The 24,367-nt window shown below is 37.3% G+C and overlaps 1 protein-coding gene across 2 annotated transcripts in view; it reads left to right on the top strand.

Annotated features, from left to right (window-relative positions):
* Positions 1 to 24,367, top strand: part of VIPR2 (vasoactive intestinal peptide receptor 2) — a 66,091-nt gene that overhangs the window by 33,253 nt on the left and 8,471 nt on the right. For both annotated transcript variants that reach the window (XM_041122605.1, XM_030009037.2), the window contains exons 5-10: positions 5,790 to 5,887; positions 10,315 to 10,456; positions 13,393 to 13,543; positions 14,473 to 14,533; positions 15,878 to 15,947; positions 21,242 to 21,333. In XM_041122605.1, coding sequence (XP_040978539.1) covers positions 5,790 to 5,887; positions 10,315 to 10,456; positions 13,393 to 13,543; positions 14,473 to 14,533; positions 15,878 to 15,947; positions 21,242 to 21,333 — 614 coding nt within the window. The remainder of the gene's footprint in view (positions 1 to 5,789; positions 5,888 to 10,314; positions 10,457 to 13,392; positions 13,544 to 14,472; positions 14,534 to 15,877; positions 15,948 to 21,241; positions 21,334 to 24,367) is intronic.

The following is a 24,367-nucleotide window of genomic DNA, read 5'->3' on the forward strand; positions in this document are numbered from 1 at the left end:
ACTTGCAAGTCAAAATTCCTAAAGTTAGATATTTACTTGAGATGTAAGTGTCTAATCACCAGTGTGTGGAAACAGGGCTTCATGTGATTGCGTAAACATAGGTATCTAGTGCCATTTGACTTGCCACTGCCATTCTAGCAAAGAGGTCCTTTGTCACATCTGCCATGCAGATGTCTTAGATACCCCAGGGTATCTCAAGTAGCACTATATGACTACATTTAGGCAAGTAGGTACAGTTTGTGCATTATTGCAGTGGAACTTATGTTAACCAAAAGGTGATGTCTGATTCTCTATTTGGTTTTCCTTTATGTATTTGAAAGGAGGCAATGAGTATCAATGAGTTGAGGTATTCTATACTGACGAGCAGAATGCAGACTGTTGACTGACTGTGATTTAAGACATTTAAGACATTAAATGCAAAGGTGCTGATACAGCTTAACTGAATCATTATATATGATAGTAAGACATGTAGTATGTTTACATTTATGTATGTTGTACAGCTTGGATTAGTCACTCAGAACAATAAGGACATATACCCATAGTACAGTCTTTGAAATCCCCTCCCTGCAGTAGATACAAAAAACCTTTGGGTGAATTAATAGTAAAGGATGTTATGACTCATTTTTGAGAATCATAGAATCATAGAATCGTTTAGGTTGGATAAGACCTTTAAGATCGTCGAGTCCAACCGTCAACCATGCCCAATAAACCACGTCCTGAAGTGCCTTGTCTACGCATTTTTTAAACACCTCCAGGGATGGTGACACCACCACTTCCCTGGGCAGCCTGTTTCAATGCCTGACAACCCTTTCAGTAAAGAAATTATTCCTAATATCCAATCTAAAACTAATGTTATCTTTAGTGTCACGTAGAAGCCAAGGACTCGAGTGATGAGTTCTCAAAAATGTCAAACATGTTCAAGAATACCTACTTTCTATTGTTGCAAGGAAACGTGCAATTTGCAATTGCTTCTTGTAGTTGCCGGACTCTTTGCTCTCTCATGTAAATACGGGATAAGTAGTCACTAGCAACAGAATTGTATAATCAAAATTGTTAATATCTTTATTGTAAGCTAAATGTATTTTATTAATTCAAATATTTTTAAGGATCCCTGCATCAAAATAACAATGTTTCTAGTACTGTCAGCTTCCTTGTAATTCCTGTGTGTCCTGTGTGTGCAGAGTTCTTTAAAAGATCTGCCAGAAAAGGGTTCAAGGCTGTTGTGGGTTAACCCTGACAGGCAGCTCAGCCCCACACAGATGCTTGCTCACTCCCCCACAGTGGGATGGGGAAGGGAATCGGAAGGGTAAAAGTGAGAAAACTCCTGGATTCAGATAAAGACAGTTTACTAGGTAAAGCAAAAGCTGCGCACACAAGCAAAGCAAAACAAGGAATTCATTCACCACTTCCCATGGGTAGGCAGGTGTTCAGCCATCTCCAGGAAAGCAGGGCTCCATCACACCTAACGGTGACTTGGGAAGACAAGCGCCATCACTGCGAATGTCCCTCCTTCCTTCTTCTTCCCCCAGCTTTATGTGCTGAGCATGATGTTATATGGTCTGGGGTATCCCTTGGGTCAGTGGGGGTCAGCTGTCCCAGCTGTGTCCCCTCCCAACTCCTTGTGCCCCCCCCCAGCCTCCTCGCTGGTGGGGTGGGGTGAGAAGCAGAAAAGGCCTTGGCTCTGGGTAAGCGCTGCTCAGCAATAGCTAAAACATCAGTGTGTTATCATCAACACTGTTTTGGTCACAAATCCAAACCAGCATCCTACGAGCTGCTGGGAATAAAAGCAACTCTATCCCAGCCAAAACCAGGACAAAGGCCTAGCCCAAATGTCAGCAGTGAGAGAGTCAGCACAAGAGAGTTTTTGAATGAAGCAAGGAGGTAATGGGAAGAAGTTTAATATCCAGCCAGAGGGAACTAATCTTAAGTCTGGAGTATAAAGACCATGTGTCCTGGTTTCAGCTGGGATAGAGTTAATTTTCTTTCTAGCAGCTCGTATAGTGTTATGTTTTGGATTTAGTATGAGAATAATCTTGATAACACACTGATGTTTTCAGTTGTTGCTAAGCAGTGTTTATAGTAAGTCAGGATTTTTCAGCTTCTCATGCCCAGCCAGCAAGAAGGCTGGAGGGGCACAAGAAGTTGGGAGGGGACACAGCCAGGACAGCTGACCCAAACTGGCCAAAGGGGTATTCCATAACATGTGACGTCATGCCCAGTGTATAAACTGGGGGAGAGTTGGCTGGGGACAGCAGATTGCTGGTGGGGAACTAACTGGGCAGTGGTCGGCAAGTGGTGAGCAATTGCATTGTGCATCACTTGTTTTGTATATTCCAATCCTTTTATTATTTTTATTGTCATTTTATTATTGTTGTTATTACCATTATTAGTTTCTTCCTTCTGTTCTACTAAACCGTTCTTACCTCAACCCACAGGTTTTACTTTTTTCCCATGATTCCCCCCCCCCCATCCCAGTGGGATGGGGGGGGAGTGAGTGAGCGGCTGCGTGGTGCTTAGTTGCTGGCTGGGGTTAAACCACAACACCATGTTACTTACAGTAAAGTATACAGTTGGGTCAGTTTAGTCATCTGTTTAACAGCAAATGCATGAGTTGGCATGTGTCACTCTCGCACACTGCTTGTCTCAGAGTTATTTCTGCTCCTTAGGCAAACCTGTCTTTGGAGCAGATCTCATAGCACACTTTGGCTGCTCAGCAGCCGAAACGGACCTTACAGCTCCATTAAGATTTTCTAGCACAATGAAAAACCTGAATAGGAGGGAAGAAGTCATTTCTACTGGGCACTGTGAAGGGCCAGGACACAGTTTACATCAGAAGTCCTGGTTTAAGTACTTTCTTTTTCAAGGCTATTAATAAATACAAATTACAGGAGGCCATTGGTTACTTTAGAACATCAGGATTTGTTAAGCTACTTGTTAGTTCCCACGATAAGAAGATGACAGTGGTGTAAAGTTGTCCCTGTGTCCACTCTTACCAGGTGTTGTGTGCATGGCTTTAGGATACCTGGAGAGACCCCTGCCTCTGCTCTGCAGTAATGTGATGTTGAACATCACTATTACTATGAAAAGGGTATCTCTGCCAATCAATTTCTTCTGTGAAAGTGAACAAGAAATCTTTTACTGAGTGTTTAAACAGCACAGATTTATTGCCATTGCAACTTCTTTTGCAAATGACATTTATCTCCTGCAAATTTGCAATATTTACATGGTGGATGTTAAGAATTTTTGATTTAGAGACCATTCAGGCTTCTATTTGTACACTCGGTAGAAATGTACTCGATAGAAATGGGGTCTGCAAATGCCAACAAGATGATAACGAATAGAACATATTGTGGAACTGCTGTGCATCATTTCTAAGCTTTACACTATATTTGCAGCTCCTGATGTGCACAAGCTCAGGAAATAAAATTCCTTTTCTTCCAGAGTACTGTTGATGGGGACATAAGGCCGCCAAATTGTTAAGTCATTTATTGGAGCATCCTTTTTCCTTAATTTTGCAGAGCAGGTCAGGTTGAATGAATGAAAGAGGGTCCCCAAAGTACTTGCAGTGTTTTTGGTGCCATGGGCTGTTGTAATTGCTGCTGAGAAACTGTTTATCACTCTATTCCCAGAAAATTGCCTGGAGACTGGCTGATGTTCCTTTTGCTATGACAGAAGCCAAATTAAAGAAGCGTAGGAGTAGTCTGCAGTGCTTGTCTGTAGGCATAGTTTTTAGAGCGGTCCAAAAATGAGCCAAACTGGAGAGTATAATTCTGCCATTCTAGCAGGGAATTGAAGGGCAGTTCTTCAGAACTGATTTCATGTGAAATTATGTTAATTTTGAAAAAATATTTTTAGAATTGTATTTGAAAACAATTGTAGAAACATTGTTCAAGAAACACTGGACTACTTAGAGTCCTATTTAGCAAACACTGGATTCGTGTGGAAAACCAGGATCTTTTGGGGGCATCCCAAGGGCAAGCATTTGTACACTCTGGGTAGCTACACTTGAATTAGTCACTGTGGGGCCTCTTCATTGTCTGTAGAAATATATTCAGTGAAGTCCATGTTGACTGCTTACATAGATACAAGAAGTGCTCCCTAGAAGGCGCTATGAAGAGACCCTACATTGCCTTAGATGTTTACATTTGCAGTGTAGTCACCTAACACTAGGTGAACTAGAGCCTATGATTTATGCCCACAGAGAGTCCCTAGGAATGCATTGGGGCTCTGCAAATATAGAGCAGACTCCTCATAGAAAGCAATAAAGTAATACTTTAGGTTTTACCATTTTAACCAGCCAGGGACACCAATTTAAAAAAAAAAAAAAAAAGCGCCCAATATTTATTCAGGATTTTAACTGAGGAACTTTCTTATGGTCATTCTAATGGCACTGGAAACTTCATTAAGTCCATATTTTTCTTCTTTCTCTCTGCAGTAAATCAATATTATGTAAAGCAAACAAAACATTAAAATGTTAGGACTGTTGTTAAAAAGGCCGTCACAGCTTACTTTTCTAATTAAAAAAAGAGATTTCTGTTTCCTGTGACACCTCGTATACCACTTTTAGCTCCTAAAAAGCATGACAGTTGCTATGAATACACAAGATCTATAGCAGTTATGTTTCCCTTATTTTTCCCCTTTAACCATATCTATGATGGTACAGTTGCAAGATTCTTCATTTCATTTCACATTTCATTTAGTCTTTTCCATATCTGTATAATACATGTTAAGTCAATGTCCAGCTAATGTAATCATGAATCAGGATTGCTAAAGTTACTTCTATGCTTGGCCTTCTAAATGCTATAAAAATAAATATATTAAGTGATTTGCTTTTCCTTTTGCTATCTTAGTTTATTTAAAAGTATTGCTTCCTTGCTACTTTTTACAAACATCATTTGAGAAGGTGAGTGATATAATCATGTGCACTAAATATTGAAATTCTATGTTACACATAGCACATTCTACAGTGCTATTAAAAACTAATTTCATAACATAGTAAAAAACTTTTTTAATATTTTATCTAGCTTGAGTGGAAAATGATGTCAGTCTAATGACTTTGTTGTAGGCATAAATGAAGCAGCAGCTTAATTTGAGAATATTTAGCATTATTTTTCTTGATGTTGTCATTCAGAATAGGATTTAATGTAATATGTAGCTGGTAAATTTACAGATAACTGCAGTCAATCAGTGGACTGTGCACTCCAGTCTGCTTTTCCTCTGTTGAAAAATTTCCTTTCCAAGTTTTAGCAAATAACTTTACTAAAGAAAGAAAGGGTTGTTTGGGTCACAATTTAATAAGGTATTTGAACATGTACATTAGGAAATTAATGAGAGTTAAACATGTCTTTAAAATTAAACTCATATATAAATGCATTACAAAGTACACTAGAGCAGAAGGACTGAGAGAGATTCTATCTTTCAGAGATAAACCATTCTTTCAAACTGTGGCCCATTCTTCACGGTTTGATTGTGTTTATGGAAGTTGATGAATCTGATACTTTGTTTGACCTCATTGACATGGGATAATCAGCTGAAATTGTACCAGCTTGTGTGTTTAAGTTTTGAGTTCCTGAGGCTGAATTTTCTACTGAGGTCAATTGGCTTGACATGTTGCATTGCAAAAATATGTTGTAATAAAGATACAACATTCTTATCACATACTGTAGAGTAAAGAGTGAAAATAATGCTATTTATTTAGCCTTCAGAGCTATTTAATGGAAAAATTTATCATTTCGTAGTCAATTTTACATATCAGTAAGTGGTTTCTGCATGTATATTGTTCTGTGCAGGTCAACTTCTATGTAAGGGTGAAGGCAATTTATACCCTTGGACACAGCGTATCTCTCATTGCTCTTACTACAGGAAGTATAATTCTTTGCCTTTTCAGGTATGTATTTTTCATAAGTAAATATAAGTAATGATAAGATGGTTTTAACTGTTGTCTGATTGCTCAGATACTTAGAAAATGCATTGGTTTTACACTTTTCTCAATTAAACAGCTGATAATAATGTAATGCTAACTTCATTTTTGGTAGCACCAGTCATATTAAAAAATTTCAAAGCACTTTATGAATTTACAGACATTACAGCCCATGTAAGAAAGAATAGTCATTTAGGAATGGATTATATAAAGCATTTTCTATTTGATTGTTAAAATCACCTTGAATTGCTCTTGAAAATTAGTAGGATGCTGGTCTCAACACTGGACAAGTGGGCAGCCATATTTTGCAGAAGCTTCTGAATGGTCTCCAGGGGTACTATAATTGAAGGTAATCATTAATTTCTCCAAGTGGGGTTGTAAAGGTATGGATAATTGTGCTGAAGGGTAGTGCTGAGTGTGCAATGTTTTTGTTAGGCAGTGTTAGGAAAGGCAGTACAGTCTGTTGTTTTTGCCTAATTTCTGGGAGTTATCTGAGACTGAAAGCAATCTCCAACTGATAAAAGAAATTGCAAAAAGGTATTGTCAGTATCATAGCTTTTCTCAGTCTCTCCACCTTCATGCCTTTATATTTCACTTCTTCCTGTCTAATAGAATAGCCTTTATATTCTCCATCATAAACTTCACACAACTTTTCTGTTCGACTCTGCACCAAGAAAAACAAGAAAATGCATCTCTCGGATTTGGTAGAAAAGAAGTACACATAATTTGTAGAGGACAGCATGTTGTTTGTCAGAGCCTCATTCCTCTGATGAACTATTCCTATGGCAAGTTCTTAAGCCTTTTAGTCTGCCATCAAATTTTCTCAATATTTAAATATTCAGAGACTATTCAGAGCAGATACATATACCATAATTATATTTTGGAATATCTTTGAAAAAAATGAATGAAGTCACTCATGGTTATCTTCTTTCTACCAGCAAATGCTACAGGCAGATCGTGCATTTTCCAAACTGCTAAAACCTAATAACACATTTAAGACAGTGTGTTATAGACATCTGAATGTTGTCCATCACCAGAAGTCAGTTACAACACACAGATAAAGAATTTCAGAGATGTACTCAAAACCTTCCACTTCAGTTTAAATATCCAAGTTGAGAATTCCCCAGTCTTTCTGTTGAGTCAGTGGGAAGACCCAGGCTCTTTTTCAGGGGGAACATAAAGTCTTCTAAGTCTCCCCCCAAAGAAGCCTGTTTCTCTATTATCTACAGGGACCGTAGGGGTCTCCTAACCTAGTGAGTTGAATTAGGAACCCAAATAAGTTGTAAAAATACCCTGTTCAATATATAGTTTCCCTAACACATAGCAAGCAGCCAGTTACTACAGAAGACTGCAGTTGAAGCAATTGTAAATTACCAATAATAGAAGTGAATGCAAATTCACTGTGTGTATGTCTGTTCAACTCTCAGACATGTTGTAGGGCATCCCATCCATTATGGTCATTTTTAAGGACAGCGTTTGGAAAATAAGAATGTTTCTGTAAGTTTTAACTTTTCGCTACTCAGCTGGTAACACCTTCTGTCGAAGAAACATAGTTTGCCCTGAAAGGTCCCAGGGTTCTTTATAGAGAACGTCAGTATACTGTTTAGAAAGATCAGTCACTCACCCCTGAAACACATTCACCTTTGAATGTAACCAGCAAACATTCACCTTGCTGTGTTTAAAAAGGAGAGCAAAGAACAGCTCTTCTAAGTGAAACTAAAGGAGATTTAGTAGTTAAGTAGTGAGTTAAAAATCAGAAGTTATTAACGCAGTAGGGTTGTGAAAAACCTGACTTCATCCAGCAGGATTAGGAATTGAACTCTGGATACTAGTAACATGAGAGATTATTAAAATTGTGCATTGCTGGATTTGTATCTGTACGCTTCAAATTATACTGCATTTAATCCTGAATATGTGCAGTACTTTTAATGAAAGAAAGCATGGAATAACGTGGAGTTTAATTTAATTGTAGGTAATGTGTTCATGACAAGGAAATGGAAATTGTTTTTTAAGTATTATGACTTGACTTCTGCAGTCCATTATATATTGTTATGTACTGTCTGGCAGAACAGATACAGCCTCAGGGCTTTGCAGTTGTTCACAATATCAGCTATAAGCACATGAAAGGCAGAACTGTTGGGTGGGGAAAGGAGAGTTGTGTCTGAAAGTTTCCATGCAGCTGCAATATTCTGTTTTGCATTTCTTCCAAAGAACTGGACTTGATTTTAATCTTTACAGAAACATTATATGGGTTCCCATTATTAATATCTGTAAAGGACACATTTAGAAGCATTGTAAAAGGAAAGGATTTTATATTTGGCTAATCTTTTAATCTCAAAACAAAGACATAAAACATGAATATCTGTAAATACCTTGTCAGACTAAGCTGACAGCATTTTTCAAGTTACTATGGTGCCACTCCCCACATAATACACTGTGTACTTACTATAATTAAAGCTAATTGGTAACTTTCGGGCACAGTATTTTCCTGTTGGAGGGTGCCAGTTTGTCAGGCACATTCTTGCTTCTGCAAACTTAATTTATAAACAGCAAAGCTAATAATTTTGATTTAGTCAAAAGACGTTGCTTTACCCTTCTTAGAATGCAAGTTTCTATTTCTTAATTTTGAATGTCTAAGTTTTAATAAATCATAAAGTTTTGGAAAAGTAGAAATCAAAATGATTAAAAATAAAAAATATTTTTCAGATATTTTAAAAAATGTTGGTTTGCTCCAACTCAGAGTGAAAATAAATTGTAGAACATATTTCTACGTAACACTTGATATTCTAGATCTTACTATAGATCTTAACTATACTTCCTTTGGGGTTACTCCTGTATAACAAAACCTTCCAAAAAAAGTCTGTTTCTCTGACATGTGTTTCTTACAAAGGAGAAAAATGTGAATCTCCATCATTTCTCTAAGGTGTGCTCTCATGTGCATCAACTGTCTGTAAATGTTCCTCATATGGTATTTTTGTATCATGAGTCATATCAAAGGAATAAGCATGATAGCTTTTGTTTCATCGTTAAAGAACAGCATTTCTTTGTTATTCTGAACCATCACACATATCTCAAATAAAAATACTTTCTTGCCCACTACCTCCAGAATGTTGGTTTGACAGCCTTGTATATATCCAACATTTATTATTTCAGCTACTAAATGGGATGAAGAACTAATCATCTAAATTAGTTACTCAAGAAAAATATTTTCCTCCCATTTGCAGCTTGCATGTATCTCTGAATTCCATAGGAATATGCGATGCAGTCCAACGTAAGAGTGGTATTTCAGTTTTTCTCAGAACCTGTTTCAGCAAAGGACATTCATAGCCACAGAAATCACTGCATTTTTGACAACTGCTTTAAATTCAGCCTGTTACTACATCCTTTGCCAAACTGGGGGCTAGCAAGGTGGATCTGTTATTTATTTCCCTACGCTCACTGTAACTATCCTTGCTTTAATAGTTTCAGAATGGATTATTTAGTGTTTGGTAAAAATCAAAATGTGAAGACTACTTGGAAGCTGCCACTGCACACTACCGTAACATCCTAATGCATCTTCATTCTTTCATTGCTTGTATTTGCTAAAATGCCCTGGCTTCTGGCTTATTTCCAGGTGCAGTTCAAGGTGCTGGTTTTGACCAAAAAAACCTTTTAGCAGTTGGTTTCTGGGGATTTGTGATAAAAACTTTCTGTTAAATGGGAAGATCTTGAAGGGAATGTCTATTAAGTGAAAAACCCTCAACTCATAACTTGCTTCCCGTGAGCGCTCATTCACTTACTTGGAATATTCAATTTGTCATTTGTTTGTCAGGCTTTCACATGGCTGCTGGACTAAAGAAGAGAAGTTTTGCGTCTCACTGGATAGAAAGAATAGGCGATCTAATGTTTTGAATGCATTTTTTAATGGTTCCTGCATACACTCACATAGGATGAAAAGCCACTACATAGCAAAATGCAGGAGTTAAATAAAAAATTAAAGCAGAAAATAATAGGTGTGACCATGTCTGACATATATCCAGGATAATCAAAGTTTTATTTGCAAGAAAAACACTGGGATGAGTGCACACACAGAAGGATGTAATAATCTATGTTTATTGTCAGCTTATGTTAAAGTTGGGATAAATATCACTGGGATCTTTTGGTCTGTGATACTGAAAAGGAGTAAGGGATACTTTATTTGTATATTTTGGACAGCATATGATGATGATGATGATGAGTATGATGATGATGATAAATGAAAAGAGCAAGGCAGCACTGACAATATGACAGAGGAGGAAAGGGTAGGCTCTTACTCAAGGTTCATATTACTAAGAAATGCCCAGAGAGTAATAGAAGTCTTTTCAAGAGCTTTCTGTCTCAAAATCTAAAATGCCTGTTTTTAAATCTCTTCTTAGAAAACTTCATTGTACGCGGAACTACATCCATCTGAACCTGTTCCTCTCTTTCATTCTAAGAGCAATCTCTGTTTTAGTCAAGGATGATATTCTCTATTCCAGCTCCAACACAGCTCACTGTCCGGAGGATCAAACCTCATGGGTAATAAACCTCATTTGCTAGCTGATATAATACTATTGTGTCACTGAATATTCCTCCCTCATCCTTTTAAATATTTAGGAATACCAAACTGTCAGTGTAGACAGGTAGAGAATATCATGACTAGCAAAATGTCTATTAGAAGTAGCCAGAGAAAGAAGGTTGCAGCACGAATAAGAGAAGTTAATGTTGTTTTATATGTCCATGAAGGCACAACATGTCATCTGCCAAAACAAATCATGACCAGCTATAGCTGAGAATAAATATGGCCACAGCATTAATCAGCTGGGAGAGTTTAAGACAAACAGGAGTGCGATCAGGTGGGAACGATTAAAGGCAGATCATCTGGAAATGTTCCAGCAGCTTTATCAGGGGTCCAGGAATTGGACAGGTATCAATGGAGGGAGAGAAATGAGGCAGGGAATTAAATATTTGCAGGAGTTGTCTTTATTAACTCCTCTGTACTTTCTGGCTATGACAGAAGTGTCATCTGCATTCTTGGCAAGCTGATATGTTTCCTGAATTTTCATGCACAGGAGTTAAAAAAAATCTCAAGTCTTGCTGTTAAAAGACTGACCATTGTATGGTATTCCCCATTCTCTGCTTCCATTGTTTCAGTCAGAAGTGCTGCAGAAGAACCCTACAGATATTGCTGAATACCTTCTGAATTTAATTTACTACAGTTTAAGCTTGTAAGAAAAAAAATGGAAGGAAGATATTTTTATATTAATGAAGCACTGTCGTCCCAAAGCATAAAGTTCTTAGCAGTGACTACCAAGCTGTATGTATGAATTTGTAATCTGAGATATTTCTAATGAAGATAAATAGGCTCTGAGTTAGTAGACCCAAAGTAGGCAAAGTAGTTAGTAGGCAGACTGCCAGGGGTAATCAAAAGTTCTTAAGTCCTTGAAAGATTAGTCAATGGACTCTCAAAATACTGCTTGATTTCTGCGATTTCTTTTATTCTGCAGTTCTTAGCTGCAAAGCCTCATACTTTCCTATTTGAATATGTCCGGTTTTGTGGACTGTTGAGTTATTTCTGTTGCATTATATGTGGGATGATCTGACACCAGCATGGCAAGGCTGTTTTGTCTTGCATTGGCTGGATGCTACCTTTCTTATGTAACAGCATGTGGGGTTTACCCCTTTTGTCACACGTGTGTGATGTTCCACAGTTCTGCTGCACACACAGAAGTCTAAAAGCACACAACTCGAAATGCAATGTAAGTAGGTCCTGGATCTGAATGACACACAGCCATAATTTTGGCTAACCCTTTACTGACAGATACCTTTGCTCTTCAGCATCTGGAAATACACCTGATACAGGATTAGCTGCAGGAGAAAGGGCAAATATTTTGATGCGAGGTTTTGATACATAAATCAAGAATATAATGCAGAAGAGTATTGGAATTTAAAAGAGATTACAAAATTTGTAGACTTTGACTGCTAATCTGGTTGTAATTAGTCATAAGCATAAAAGCAAATTTCAGCTTGCATTTTGAAATGTTTAATTTTCTTCATGTTAAATTTTCTGGCCCATTACTGGTCTGCAATGGATATTTCTTCAGTGGATACAAAGTCCAGAGGTAAAATTAGTCTTACCAAATGAGATGACTGAATTAAGCTGTTTCTCTGGGCTTCTGTCTTTCTCACTGGACAATTTATCTCATCTGCTTTAAGACTTTCTCTGGACATGCCTGCCTCTCTTCATGAGCTGTATAAGGAGCTAGTTGGCTAGTAGGTGGCTAGCTTTAACCAGAAACCTTGCTTATAGGCAGCTAAAATTAGTTGAAATGAATTCAAGCCTTTGGGCTCTTACTGAGTTGTCTATATAGGCATGTACACAGGCATAAATATAGGCGTGTATGTTACTTGGGATGAGCTGAGATATCTGAGACACCACAAGGGACTGATGGATACAAAGAAGTATCTCTCGGAGGTCTATGCCCTTCTGGCTTAGCAGCTGGTGACTGGGGTCCCTGAGGGCATCTCACTTCATCATAGACAGCTATGTTTAGACAGAGGAACCAGTCTATAAATAAGTTACCTACTTAGGTATGTGGTGTACTTGGAAATTTAACAGAAACAGTGGAGGTGTGAAAGGTATTTAAAATGGGCAATGGAGTAAAGCAGGCCATATTTAGTCCATTTTGTTTAGTCTGTTACTTTCACCATATCATCACATTTCTCAGCTCAGTCTCAGCAGAAACATTTTTATGTTCAATTCTCACATCCCAGATTCCTGCTGGGAAGTACCAAAGTAGCAGCAGCCAGCACTGTGAAACATCAGCAGCACAGACATCTGAAAATTAATTCTGAAGAGCAGCACACAGACTATAAGTATATTGGGACTTCATTTTATGACACATGCTTATGTATTTTGTTAATTAAGAAACACTAAAGCGTTTTCTAAAGGGAAAAAATAATTTTTAAAAGTCCAGTCAACTTTTTCTTCTAAGTCTGCTTAGAGTATTCATCATGTAAAGTTTTATTTTTCACTCCTGTTTAGCCTTGAAAAATTCATAAAGCAGTTTCTTTGTTAATTTTTACTATGTTAGGAAGCCAGCTGGGATTTTAGTATATTTATTAGCCACCTAGTAGATGGTCATTTAATCTAGTAGCCATTCATTAACTAACTATTGCAAATGTGTGCATTTATTGATAACCACCACCTTTTACAATATTTATGCTATGAAGTTTTCAAAATTTCTGAGTGAATTTGCTATGAGAGCCATCTAAATAATTATTTATAATTAATTTTCTTTTTATATATACAGTAACATTTACAATGTCTCAATTTGCTTGACTGAAAAAAAAAAATTCTACTGGACCTGGGTTACTAGTATTCCATGCAGAGTTAAGACATATAGGATATATCAATAACAGAATAATACAGCATTTTTCCTGCAACAACTTTGATCCCTGTTATTATATTTCAGGTGGGCTGCAAGGCTATTTTGGTGTTTTTTCAATATGGTGTTATGGCAAACTTTTACTGGCTCTTAGTTGAAGGACTTTACCTCCACATCCTCCTTGTGCTAATATTCTCCCCCAACAGACACTTCACAATCTACCTGCTGATTGGATGGGGTAAGAACTTCAACATCTTCCAATAATATTCTTTTTTCTGTATGTATGTATTAGTCAGGTTCAATATTTCATACCAAGGTAGTCACACCGTTTCTGTTGGATGACTCCTCAGACTCACTAGTTCCTCAATTCAGCTCCAGCATAGGTTAGAGCCGCTGTACCACGGGAGAGAGCAGGCACAAAACTGCTAAAGTATAACTGCTAGCTTGCTCCTTGGCATGGCTCTGACCTGTGCCAATCTGCACAACGCCCAGGGGTTGTTCAGGATATAGGATGGTGCAAGGACTGCCACCGCAAAACATATGATTCAGGCTGTCCTAATTTGAGAGGAAGAAGAAAGTTTAGCTGCACAGCCACAGGCTATGCTATGCTATTTGCCTTTTTGAAAAACCCAATAATATTGTCTATCTGGTTTTAAATACATGAATTCCTTTCATTTCCAGAAAGTACAATGATATTTACATGGAGCACTTTAAAGCTTCCAATAATAGGTGGTCATAAAACATTTAGATATTGCTGGGAAATGGGAACAAACCAGTGTGTGGGAATGGTTCCTTATGAAATGATTTACACTTTGGTTTTATATTGTAGTCCTTGGAAGTGCATTGGGAATGCATTACCTGTATCTGTCTCCCTCCCTGTAGGTCACTCTGACAGCTTGAAAAAAAAACTAATAAAGGCATGTTCTTTGTGTTAGTTATTATGACTGCATTTTTATAAGAAATAAACCCACTTCCCTGCGGTCCTTACATTGCTTACATCACATAGCTCATCAGATGGGCCTCTCCCTCCATTCACTAAACTGTTTGTTTACTATATGCTGTATATTTGGGGAATAATTGGTAACTAGCAGGCTGAACAACTTTTTTTGTGTGTGTGTGGACTTATATTTTTGTGATCATCCTCTAAACCTCTTTGGGATTTTTCAGGAATTCCTACCATATTCATTATTATGTGGACAGTGACACGGATAATCTTAGAGGACACTGGGTAAGTGTGTCGGTGAGAGAAAGCCTAAAGCCTCCAACTGTGCCAATACAATCCTTGCCTTGGATATGGTGGTGTTCACACAAAGGCAGTTTGCTGTTCTGAAGGGGATGAGCACAGAACTGAAATTTCAGATATGGCAATAAAGGGACAGGTGTTTAGGAGCTCTTCATCATGCTGTTTATGCTTGCTGTTTATTTGAAAAACTCTAAGGGCAGGAGAGGGCAGGAAATAGGTTATGACTAACATTACCCCTTGAGACCCACATTTAGCACTACCTGCTTTGGAAGTCAAAATAACGCTTAAAATGGCAGTGAGGGGTCCTTGGGTTCAGTGCTGCAATACAGTGCAGTAAGATGCTGGGCATTCTAATTTGCTAACTAGCAACTCAAAAGATTGAAATCTAGATAACTTTGGGTATATCTAAATTGATGTAAACATATGTAAGATGCATGTAGTCAGGTAAAACTATTACTAACTAGAGCTATGCCTGGCTCCTGGCATGGAAGGGGGAACTGGGATAAGAATTTTGTAGGAAGATCAGACTTGCTGCTCCTGCTGGCCCCAGGGAGTGGTAGAGCATTCCTAGCTAGTGGGACAAACAGTTTTCCAAATCTTTTTTTTCAACCTGACTAATATTTTTCAATCAATTCTGTAATTAAACTGAAAAATCATGTCCTACATAATTTCTAAGTTTTCTTTGCAAGACCACTAACGTGTAAACCGAAGGCTAACTACTTTTTCCTTTGTCATTATGATCACAGTTAGAGGAACTCTGAAGGGTATTGCCATTGCTTAAGATTAATCTTTCAGAGCACTTATTCTCAGAGTATTTAGACCAACAGTGCTGAGCCCACAGTAAAACCAAATTTCCAGTTTTTCAGACAAAGTTTCAGGTTCAGTTTCCCATTTTCCTAAACCAGCTCTAGCCCATGTGTAACCTAAATATCCCACAAGGAATTATGTCATTTCAATCGTATCTGTCAGTTGCTTTAGATCTTCCTGCTACCCAGAGGCTGGTGCTCATTGGAAAAGCTAAGCGCTTATTGGAAAAGTGTCCTTACACAAAGTGAAACTAAGCTTGTTTTCCCTAAAGGCCAATGTCCTCCATGATGTCTAATGGTACAGTCTAGTGTGCCTGATGTTTTAGCTGATTTGAATATGCATATTAGAACTAGGGAAGTAAAATTAAAAGCAGAAAAAGATTGAATGCCAAATTCGAGGCTAGAATTTGAGGTATTATTTTAGTGTGCTTTGACTTGTATATAAGAAATACTTCTCCTCATAGGTCTTGCTTGCCAGATGATATTAATGTCAACATCATTTTCCCTCTTTTTTTTTTTATAGTTGCTGGGATACAAATGAGCATGGTGGTCCCTGGTGGGTTATACGAATACCAATTTTAATTTCTATTATAGTAAGTAAACTTTGAAGCATGAATTATAGATCAGTTCAGCATTGTGCAGTGCACATAGCCATTATTCTTTACTGCTAGTTACAGATAGGCAAGAATTCTGTTTTAATGAAAAGAAATTGTGCTGTAGGAGAAATGTTAAAGAGATGCCAAGGCCATTAAAATTTGTTGCCTTCAAAATTTATCTGCCTCCTATTAAATGAGCAGTTGCTTTTGTTTGTATGTTGTTCTTTCTTTCTTTAACATCTTTCCTGTTTATGAGCCTGGGGGAAGCAAAAATCTAATTACACTTTTCAATGAATTGCAGATTTGATTTTGCGTGTAAATAGATAGCCCTGCAATTGAGACTCTGATATTATTGCAGCTATAAAAATCTATGGCTGTGTATATCTTTCTTTAATTGGTAGCCTACTGAAATATATATTGAACATGAATTATTTGCAAAAGAATACCATTTGAGAATGTTTTATGGGGCTTTTCCTGTGAGGAACTCATTAGAATTACTGAAGTAGCATAATAAAATTCCGGTTCACTGTGATGATTGTGTAATTAACTTTGGGCATGATATACTATGGTTATGTGTCCATTTCTGAAAACAGTCACAATGCAAATTAATACATTTCAGATACACTTGCTTTATTTTTAACATTTTAGTCAGAAAAATTAGGGCATTAATAGATTACACAAGATTTCAAGAGTCCACATGACGCTTGGGCTTGCCTTTCAATCTGTGCCTGCTGAAAATCATTCTGAGAGAACTTCTTATCATCTTCATCAGAGTGAATTATACATCGTTTAAATAGAAAGCAGAGTGTGAAATGACATAAGGTAAGGACTCACAGAAAAAATGTTTTATGATATGAAGAAGTGGACATGCAACAGAACTACAACATGAAGAGAATATGTGTACCTCAAAGGAGCTGGAGAATGGGGGATGGTCCAGAGTGAAAAAATATGCTGAAAGATAAAAGCAAAACAAACCACCTGGTGTTTACAGAAAGATGAAAGTCTGTTGTCTGGATGTTCAGTTTAAACAGCTACCTTGTAGACAGCTGAGACTTCATGTGCCAGAAAGCAGAGCTTCTCCAAAGAAGTCCTAGACCTGGAAATGGAAGTTATCCAAGTGCTTATTGGCAGACTTTGATTGCACCTGGATCTTAGCAAAGACTGGGAAATGGTTGTGAGTTAAGAAAATGGAGTACTGGTCAGTCAGCAAGTATATCATAAAACATGGAATCACTGTTTGAAGCAAAGGAACAGTCATTCTCCTTTGTTTTTTTTAATGGTTCTGTTACTGATTTGATACAAAGCGATTGTAAGACATAGGGAACCATTTTGCAAATGACCTTTGTTGGCTTGCTGGGTGCATATGTTTAGGATCTGCTGTCTCCTTCCAGATATGTTTCTTCTCTTAAACAACACATTTTAGGAATGTAAGCAACTAAAGATGGCCAAGTGATTCTGCAATATGTACTGTGTGAAGCCACTTACTTCTCCAATTAGATGATTCTTCAGCTGTTGGATCAACTACATTTTGCATTTGGGAAGTTAAGCTGTGAAAGGGAGTTATAAAAGCGGTGATACTCACCCTCTCCTGCTGGATAAGTAACGTATCTTGTTGGAGCATCGAACTACAACCAGCACATTCATTGTGGCAGCTACGATGCTATGCAAACTTACTACTGTGCAAAGTAGAGTGTGCATACACAGAGCAAGAGGAGCTAATGAAATGTCATGTAAAATTGGTCATTGATGAGTGAAAACCACTACATCCATGAGAACATAATTTTCAATGTACATACACCATGATAAGCCTCAACATTTCCTGTTAACTTCTAGAAAAAAATAGAAGTTGAAGATTCAAATCTTTGAATAATGAGGTCAGTGCTGCCTGCTATTCAACAATGAAAATAGAGCATTGCAAGTTCTTTGGATAGGTCTTGTGAAAGTGTCATGATATTTCTCAATAAAAGTATGGTGTACTTACATCATACTCACACAGTGCCTTCAGTCTGCTTGAGAATGTAGGAAGACTGGAAGACTCACAGAGATTGGTGACAAGGATGACCAGCAATAACAAATGGCTTCAGTAGTAGGAAGGACATCTGTGCAAGTAGCGAATGAAGTGAACACAGGAAAACTCTGAAAGAAGCTGAATTTCAGGAAAATAAAGGAGAGCAGAACACATAAGCTGAGTACTCTCACTGACTGTCTTATGTAGTAGCCAGAGTATGGCTGATATTGAAAATCTTTAAGAGGAGGAAGAAGTGTGAAGAAAAGTAGAATAGAGTCTGATTGTGAGAATGATGCCATGAATATGCTTTTGAAAGACAGAGGAAATCAAGCAAAGGTTTTGAGGAGCACTAGTTTAACTGCATTAGATTTAGCAGGAAGTCTGCTCAGTCTTCATGCCGTGTTCACTCTCTTCCATTGAGTTCTGTGTTAACTCCAAACCTTTTCACTGCTTATAAGATTATACTTTCTATAAGGTTATTATCCAACAGTAAACAGTATTGTGAGAGTAGGTTCTGAAGTCACTTCTCAAAGTGGGAATGGCTGCAGTTAATTCAGTGTGTCAGAAACATTCCCTGGCATCTCCTTCTGACAATTTTGGCTTGAGAAAAGTTATTTGGCAGGCTTCCACGCTTCATGCTGTACAAATTTCAGAGTTATTTAATTGGGGGTGACTATTCCAAACAGTTAATGTGGTGTTACCCATATTCCCTATTTAGCAGATGCCTCCACAGCTGCCTTCTCCATACTTCCACTTGCATAAACTGCTCTCATTTGGGAAGGAGTGGTGTTCAGGTGGAGACAGTACTTCTGTCACATCAAAGTAACAGAAATGTTCATCTTGTTATCTCACATTGCAGGTAGTGTAAGGGACTACACAGCAAGAAAGAAACAACATGAAGACAGTTTAAATGATACATGCTCAGGCCACATGTTTAGACTCAAAAACTTATTGTCAGAAGAATTCAACCAGTAGAAATGAGTACCAGCAACATCTTGCTGTTAGTCCACTAAAGAGGCATCATTTCTCATCACTTTCCTGCAGTTTCTCTGCATTCACGTTAGTTTCTCCTGTTCCTGTTCTTGGATGTTCATTGAACAGTATACATACTCTGGTTTATTTAAAGAGATTATGCTCAAACGATTTTATGAGACTGAAAAGCTACAATACTAAAAGTAAAATTCCAGGGCAGTACTTGTTTCATATTTTATTGAAACATGCTATTCTAAATCAGGTATATACTTTAAAGGATTTTAACAAATGGTCAATTCAATAATAATCTTAGAGAAATTCATTTGCTCCACTGTAGTAAGTCAGTGGCAGTTGCCACCTTTAGATCTTAATACCCAGTTTCAGCTGGCTGGATTTACAAGTTCAGTAGTGCCAAGGAGTGTTACAAACTCCAGACAAGAATGTATGGTTTTCATTAACCCAAGATTGTGCTTAAAGATAGAAGGGTGTGTGTTTGAAAACAGACGTAAAAGTAATACATGAATGTCAGTCACAAATGTCAGTTACCTGAGTGTAGTTTTGCAGGTGGTTTGATGCTTCAGAAACCAAATGGATGACAGTTTATTCTGTTACAGTAGAAACTAGGGGTGGCTGTGAAGAACAAGAAATTATTCTGCCAATCCCTTTGCAAATACAAACTAAAGATTTTTTCTTCTCCTATTTTGTGGCTAACAAATACACAATGAAATGGAAGCTGTCTCCTTGTTCACTAATACTGGCTTCAGTGCCTATGGCAAACTAAATGTATATCCCTTGGTTTGTACACTCTGCTGTGGTAAGTCTGTAGTTACATCAGTAATAACAGGCTTCTGCCTGTTACTTTTATAGGAGACTTGCATGAAGAAAAACTTCTAAGTCATCATCTGCCTGAAAAATGTATGTTAAATTCAATAAAGGCCTATATTTTCTTAACATTTCTTTTTTATTCTTCTTTTTTCAAAAATAATAGATATCATTTTCCTAATTTTTTACTTAATCCCTGACAGTTTCTGTCACTTCCCTTCACCTGTCATTTCAAACAAAATATTAAATACAGAGAGGCATGTAGTTGCTATGATCATGGTTTATTTATTAACATCACAAATTGTACTGGCTATGTCAGAGAAGACAAAGAAATTCATTGAACTTGAAAAGCGTACAGCCAAATTGTTAAGAATGGAAAAAGAAGAGTTACAGCAACACACCAAGGCAGAGACTGAAGGTTTATAGCAGTGAGGAAGGCACTCTCTGGTTGCGTACCCGACCTCCTGATTTTGGCCTTTGGGATGACATTAGTTAAAAACAATAAAATGCTCATTTTCACAGTGATAGAAATTTTTCTCTGGGTTGATTTCATCTAAAATGTGTGCATTTCATGCAGCTGTTTATGTAGCTGTAGCTGTAGATTTTAGCTCACATTGTTGCCGTGAAGGTGTGGATTCCAAGTGTTCCCTCACTTTAGTACGGGCATGCTATATTTAGTGTGCAGTTTTCTAGACCGCGCCAAACAGTCTCACGCCAGAAGGGCTGATGAACACAAGATGTCAAAAACCAAGGATGAAGAAATAATGGGAGAGAGACTTAGGATCTATTGAGTTTTATACTTCAATTGCTAGGTTGATTGGGGACTGATCATAACTTTTTTTAGGCAAGTGCCTTTATATGAGATAATACTACTGTTCTATCTCAGAGGGCTGTCACGAGAATTAAACTGCAAGGATTCAGTTCCTTCAGTGATAATGGCTGTATCAATACCCAAGACAGATACTTGTGAGAGGCCCTTTCTATGCTTGATTGGAGTGGACAGATCACCTGTGCAAAAATCTTCTCTTCCCCTAATTCAGACAGAAAATATTAAAAGTCAAGGCAAGAGGCAAGAGAGGGTCAAAACTGTGTATGGGACTCACATTTTCCTTTGGGCTTCCAGTCATGAATCCACATGACGATTTAGGACAATGCTTGATTAAACCAAATCACATCCAATGTCCTATCCTGCTAGGAAGCCTGTCTTCAGCTGAGATTTTAGAAGGAGGGCATTTCTGACAACTGGCAGCTTCAAAGACTTTTGCCAGCCAGACTAGAACTGGTGGCCATGCAGAGGTGCGCTGGACGTAACAAACCTAGTGAGGTAGAAAACAGACAATAGGTTTGACAGTGTAGGGCTGGATGTGTTCTGGCAGGAGGTACACAGCACCCACTGCTGAGTTGATTTGTCTGACTTGATAAGCATTTCTTTGTGCTGTGTAATGAGTGGAGAAGTCAGAAATCACCATTATATTTGTTTTCTTTGCAGGTGAATTTTATACTTTTCATTAGTATTATAAGAATTTTACTGCAGAAGTTAAGATCTCCAGATGTTGGAGGAAATGACCAGTCACAGTACAAGTGAGTCATATATTTAGATATTATATACAGAACCAAAATAATGTCTGTAAGATTTCCTCTGCTGAAACCTGCTACCAACAATTGCTGTGATACCATAATTACATTTAATTCAGAAGTACTTTTAGATATGGTTTAACAAAGATCTTATCACTATGCTGAAATAGAGGTGAACATGATTTTTTTTGTCAGACACGAAACTCAATAAAAAATAATGCAGTTTCATAAAGAACAACAAGCTATTCTTGAATTTGAGTTTAATCCGTGAATGAATATGCTGATACAAAAAATACGGGGAGTAATGTCTTTCTTTTAATGTATAAATATTTCATTTCAGCGTAACAAAGGTTTCAAGATCAAAACACTTTGCGTCAACCTCCTTAAAAACATTTTCTTTTAATTTTTCATTTCTAAAATACTTTTTGTTGTAATATTTACATATATTTTAAGAACTGGAAAGAAGTTATGTTGTTCCCAAAAAGTAAAAAATGAAATATGAAGTTTTATGTTGATTTAAAATAACATCTTTATTTTTCTAGAGGAAAACAAGTGTTTCTGATTTAGACAAATTTCATTTCTGTTTAGGCTTTCTTCTTTTGAGTTTTGGTTTGAACATCGAATCCTAACATCCATTGTTTCCACAGTTTTAGAATCAAGGAATGTTGGGGGCAACTTAAATACATTGCTAAAATTGGATTTTTTCTTTATTATATTGCCATATCAGTTATTGTTGTTTATTGTAATAGCTGCTGAATACTGTAATCCAGAATCAAGGGTCTGTTGTAGTAGGTCTTATTTTAAAGCCCAGATATAGACACTGAGTTTGACACTTCAGGATGTTAATATGATATTTCAGTGACAAAAACTAACGTGAACACTGAAAATTCAAAACCATGCAAGTGGTCTTTGAAAATGTGCTCCTGGATAACTCCTTTTGTTCATTTAAAAATTACTGAATTCCTGTCCTAAAAGCAGATAATACATGGTGTGCTAAAGTAAAGCATATCTTTAAAGCCAAGAGAACTAGGACCTTCTGTGTTTTGTAAACAATGTGACACATTTGATGCAAAAAGTGAAGAATTCTGATGTGCCACGGAAAAGGCGACACAACTAGATTGACATAAGGCTTTGCTTCATAGAGCTGCAAGGGTCTTTTTTTTGTGTTTGCTGCTTGAATTAACTAAACATGTAGGAGAACCAAACCAACCTGGATGAAATTATGCAGTTGCCACATTATTATTTAGCACAATGACTGGCCTATGGGCAGGAAGACCCCTCAAGTTTACTTCTTGTGACAGGAACTTTTCTTAGTTTCCATGTGGTATTTTATGTATTTTTTGAGAATGAGGCATTCCCTTCCTATCAATCCCATCATTTTTCACAGTTTACTGTAGCGCTTCATAGTATAAAATGTTCATTAATAGCAACCTTTTCCTTCATTATTCAGCCCTGTGAATTCTTTGCTTTTAGCATTTGATTACCTGATTAAGTTTGGACTGGATGGTCTTTAGCTGATACCCATGGGAACAGTAGATTAACCTCCTCGAGAAATACCACATCTACAGAGCAAATTAAAGGTCTGGAAGGCTTGTTTTTCAAAATGCAAATGTATTTTCTAAAATACAGAGAAGAATAAAGCTATTTTGTCTGTCCTTTTCCTTCACTAAAATGTAAGTGCAGTATAGAGAAAGTAACATCTGCTAGACAAAAATTATTAAAACAAGAATGGAGTGAAAGTGAAATAGGAGTCTAAAATGAATACTACTCATGCAAGTCACCATTTTTCTTCCCTTCCTCTGTCCCACTTGCTTGTACCTGGTTCCATCCTTTTTGTTGCTGATTTTACTTTGGCAGTGGGTAAGGTTAAATTCAAATAAAATCAGTTTTCCGTTTCACTTGGGAAACCAGGAAATTTGCTGCCATCATCATCTCTTGCAGTTGTAAATGAATTTCTTCTGCTAAGGAAATACTGTTTGTCCGGTTTACTGGTATCACCTTTAGATATGAGTGGTTTACTATTCTTGAGAGACTTTGCTGTCAGAACTGATTATTTCCACATAAACAGATGCAGCCTCTGGGACATTATGAACAAAGGAAGGCCATGAAGACTGACACAGAAAAAATAAAACTGCTTGAAATACCTTGACTTTTCTGTTAAAATAGGTGAATTCACAACAGCATCCTTTCATTGTTGAATCAAGTTACATTCATCAAGACAGTGATGAATTATGGGACTCAACATTATAACTTCTTGAATTTTATCTGATACCAGACATCCATAATCATGCATGACTGGCCCTGTATAATATATAAAACTGATGTTATTAGAGTGAAATAAGTGACAGATAAGGGATAATTAGCAATTCATCATTTCAGTGGTTTCACAGACAGTTTGTCAGAGCTGCTCTTGCTTAATAATTAAAATTTCTCCTTCCTTAACTTCAGTAGTGTCTTGTGCTAAAATGTAATTGACAACATTAAAAATTAGTTAATGGTATATGCTTAATACCGTCAGTATAGTTATGAGATTTTAGTATTTGAGGGAAATCTGAAATTGCTCATGAAAATCTCGCAGTTGAAATTATGCTGGATTACATTTCCTAGGTACTGTTTGCATACTATGCATGTGCAATGTACAGGGTAACCATACAGTTGCACATTTAAAGGAAATTAACATCAATTCATTTCAAAAGAGGGATTTTACCTTCCATACAAGAGGATCTGTCAGTATGACTTTTCAGGAAGGCATTATTCCTTTCCACTCGGAACCCTTTATGCCAGGGAAAAAATACCTTGAGAGATCTGATGGCAGCTCATGACACTTTGTCGAATGGGTAACATGAGTAAAACCCCACCCTCAAACTGTGCCATGAAACCAGGATGGGAACTGGATGTGTGTCAAAGGGACACAGCAGTGGGCAGGTCCTACACCCTGCTGCTGTCCAGAGGGCAACTGGGAAAGGGTCTTTTGGTTTAGAGAGGCCATGCATCCTTTTACCAGCTTTTGGAAGAATGCAACATCAGCAAGATCAAGTAT

Source organism: Aquila chrysaetos, chromosome 3 (assembly GCF_900496995.4).
Source record: "Aquila chrysaetos chrysaetos chromosome 3, bAquChr1.4, whole genome shotgun sequence".
NCBI classification, from domain to species: domain Eukaryota; kingdom Metazoa; phylum Chordata; class Aves; order Accipitriformes; family Accipitridae; genus Aquila; species Aquila chrysaetos.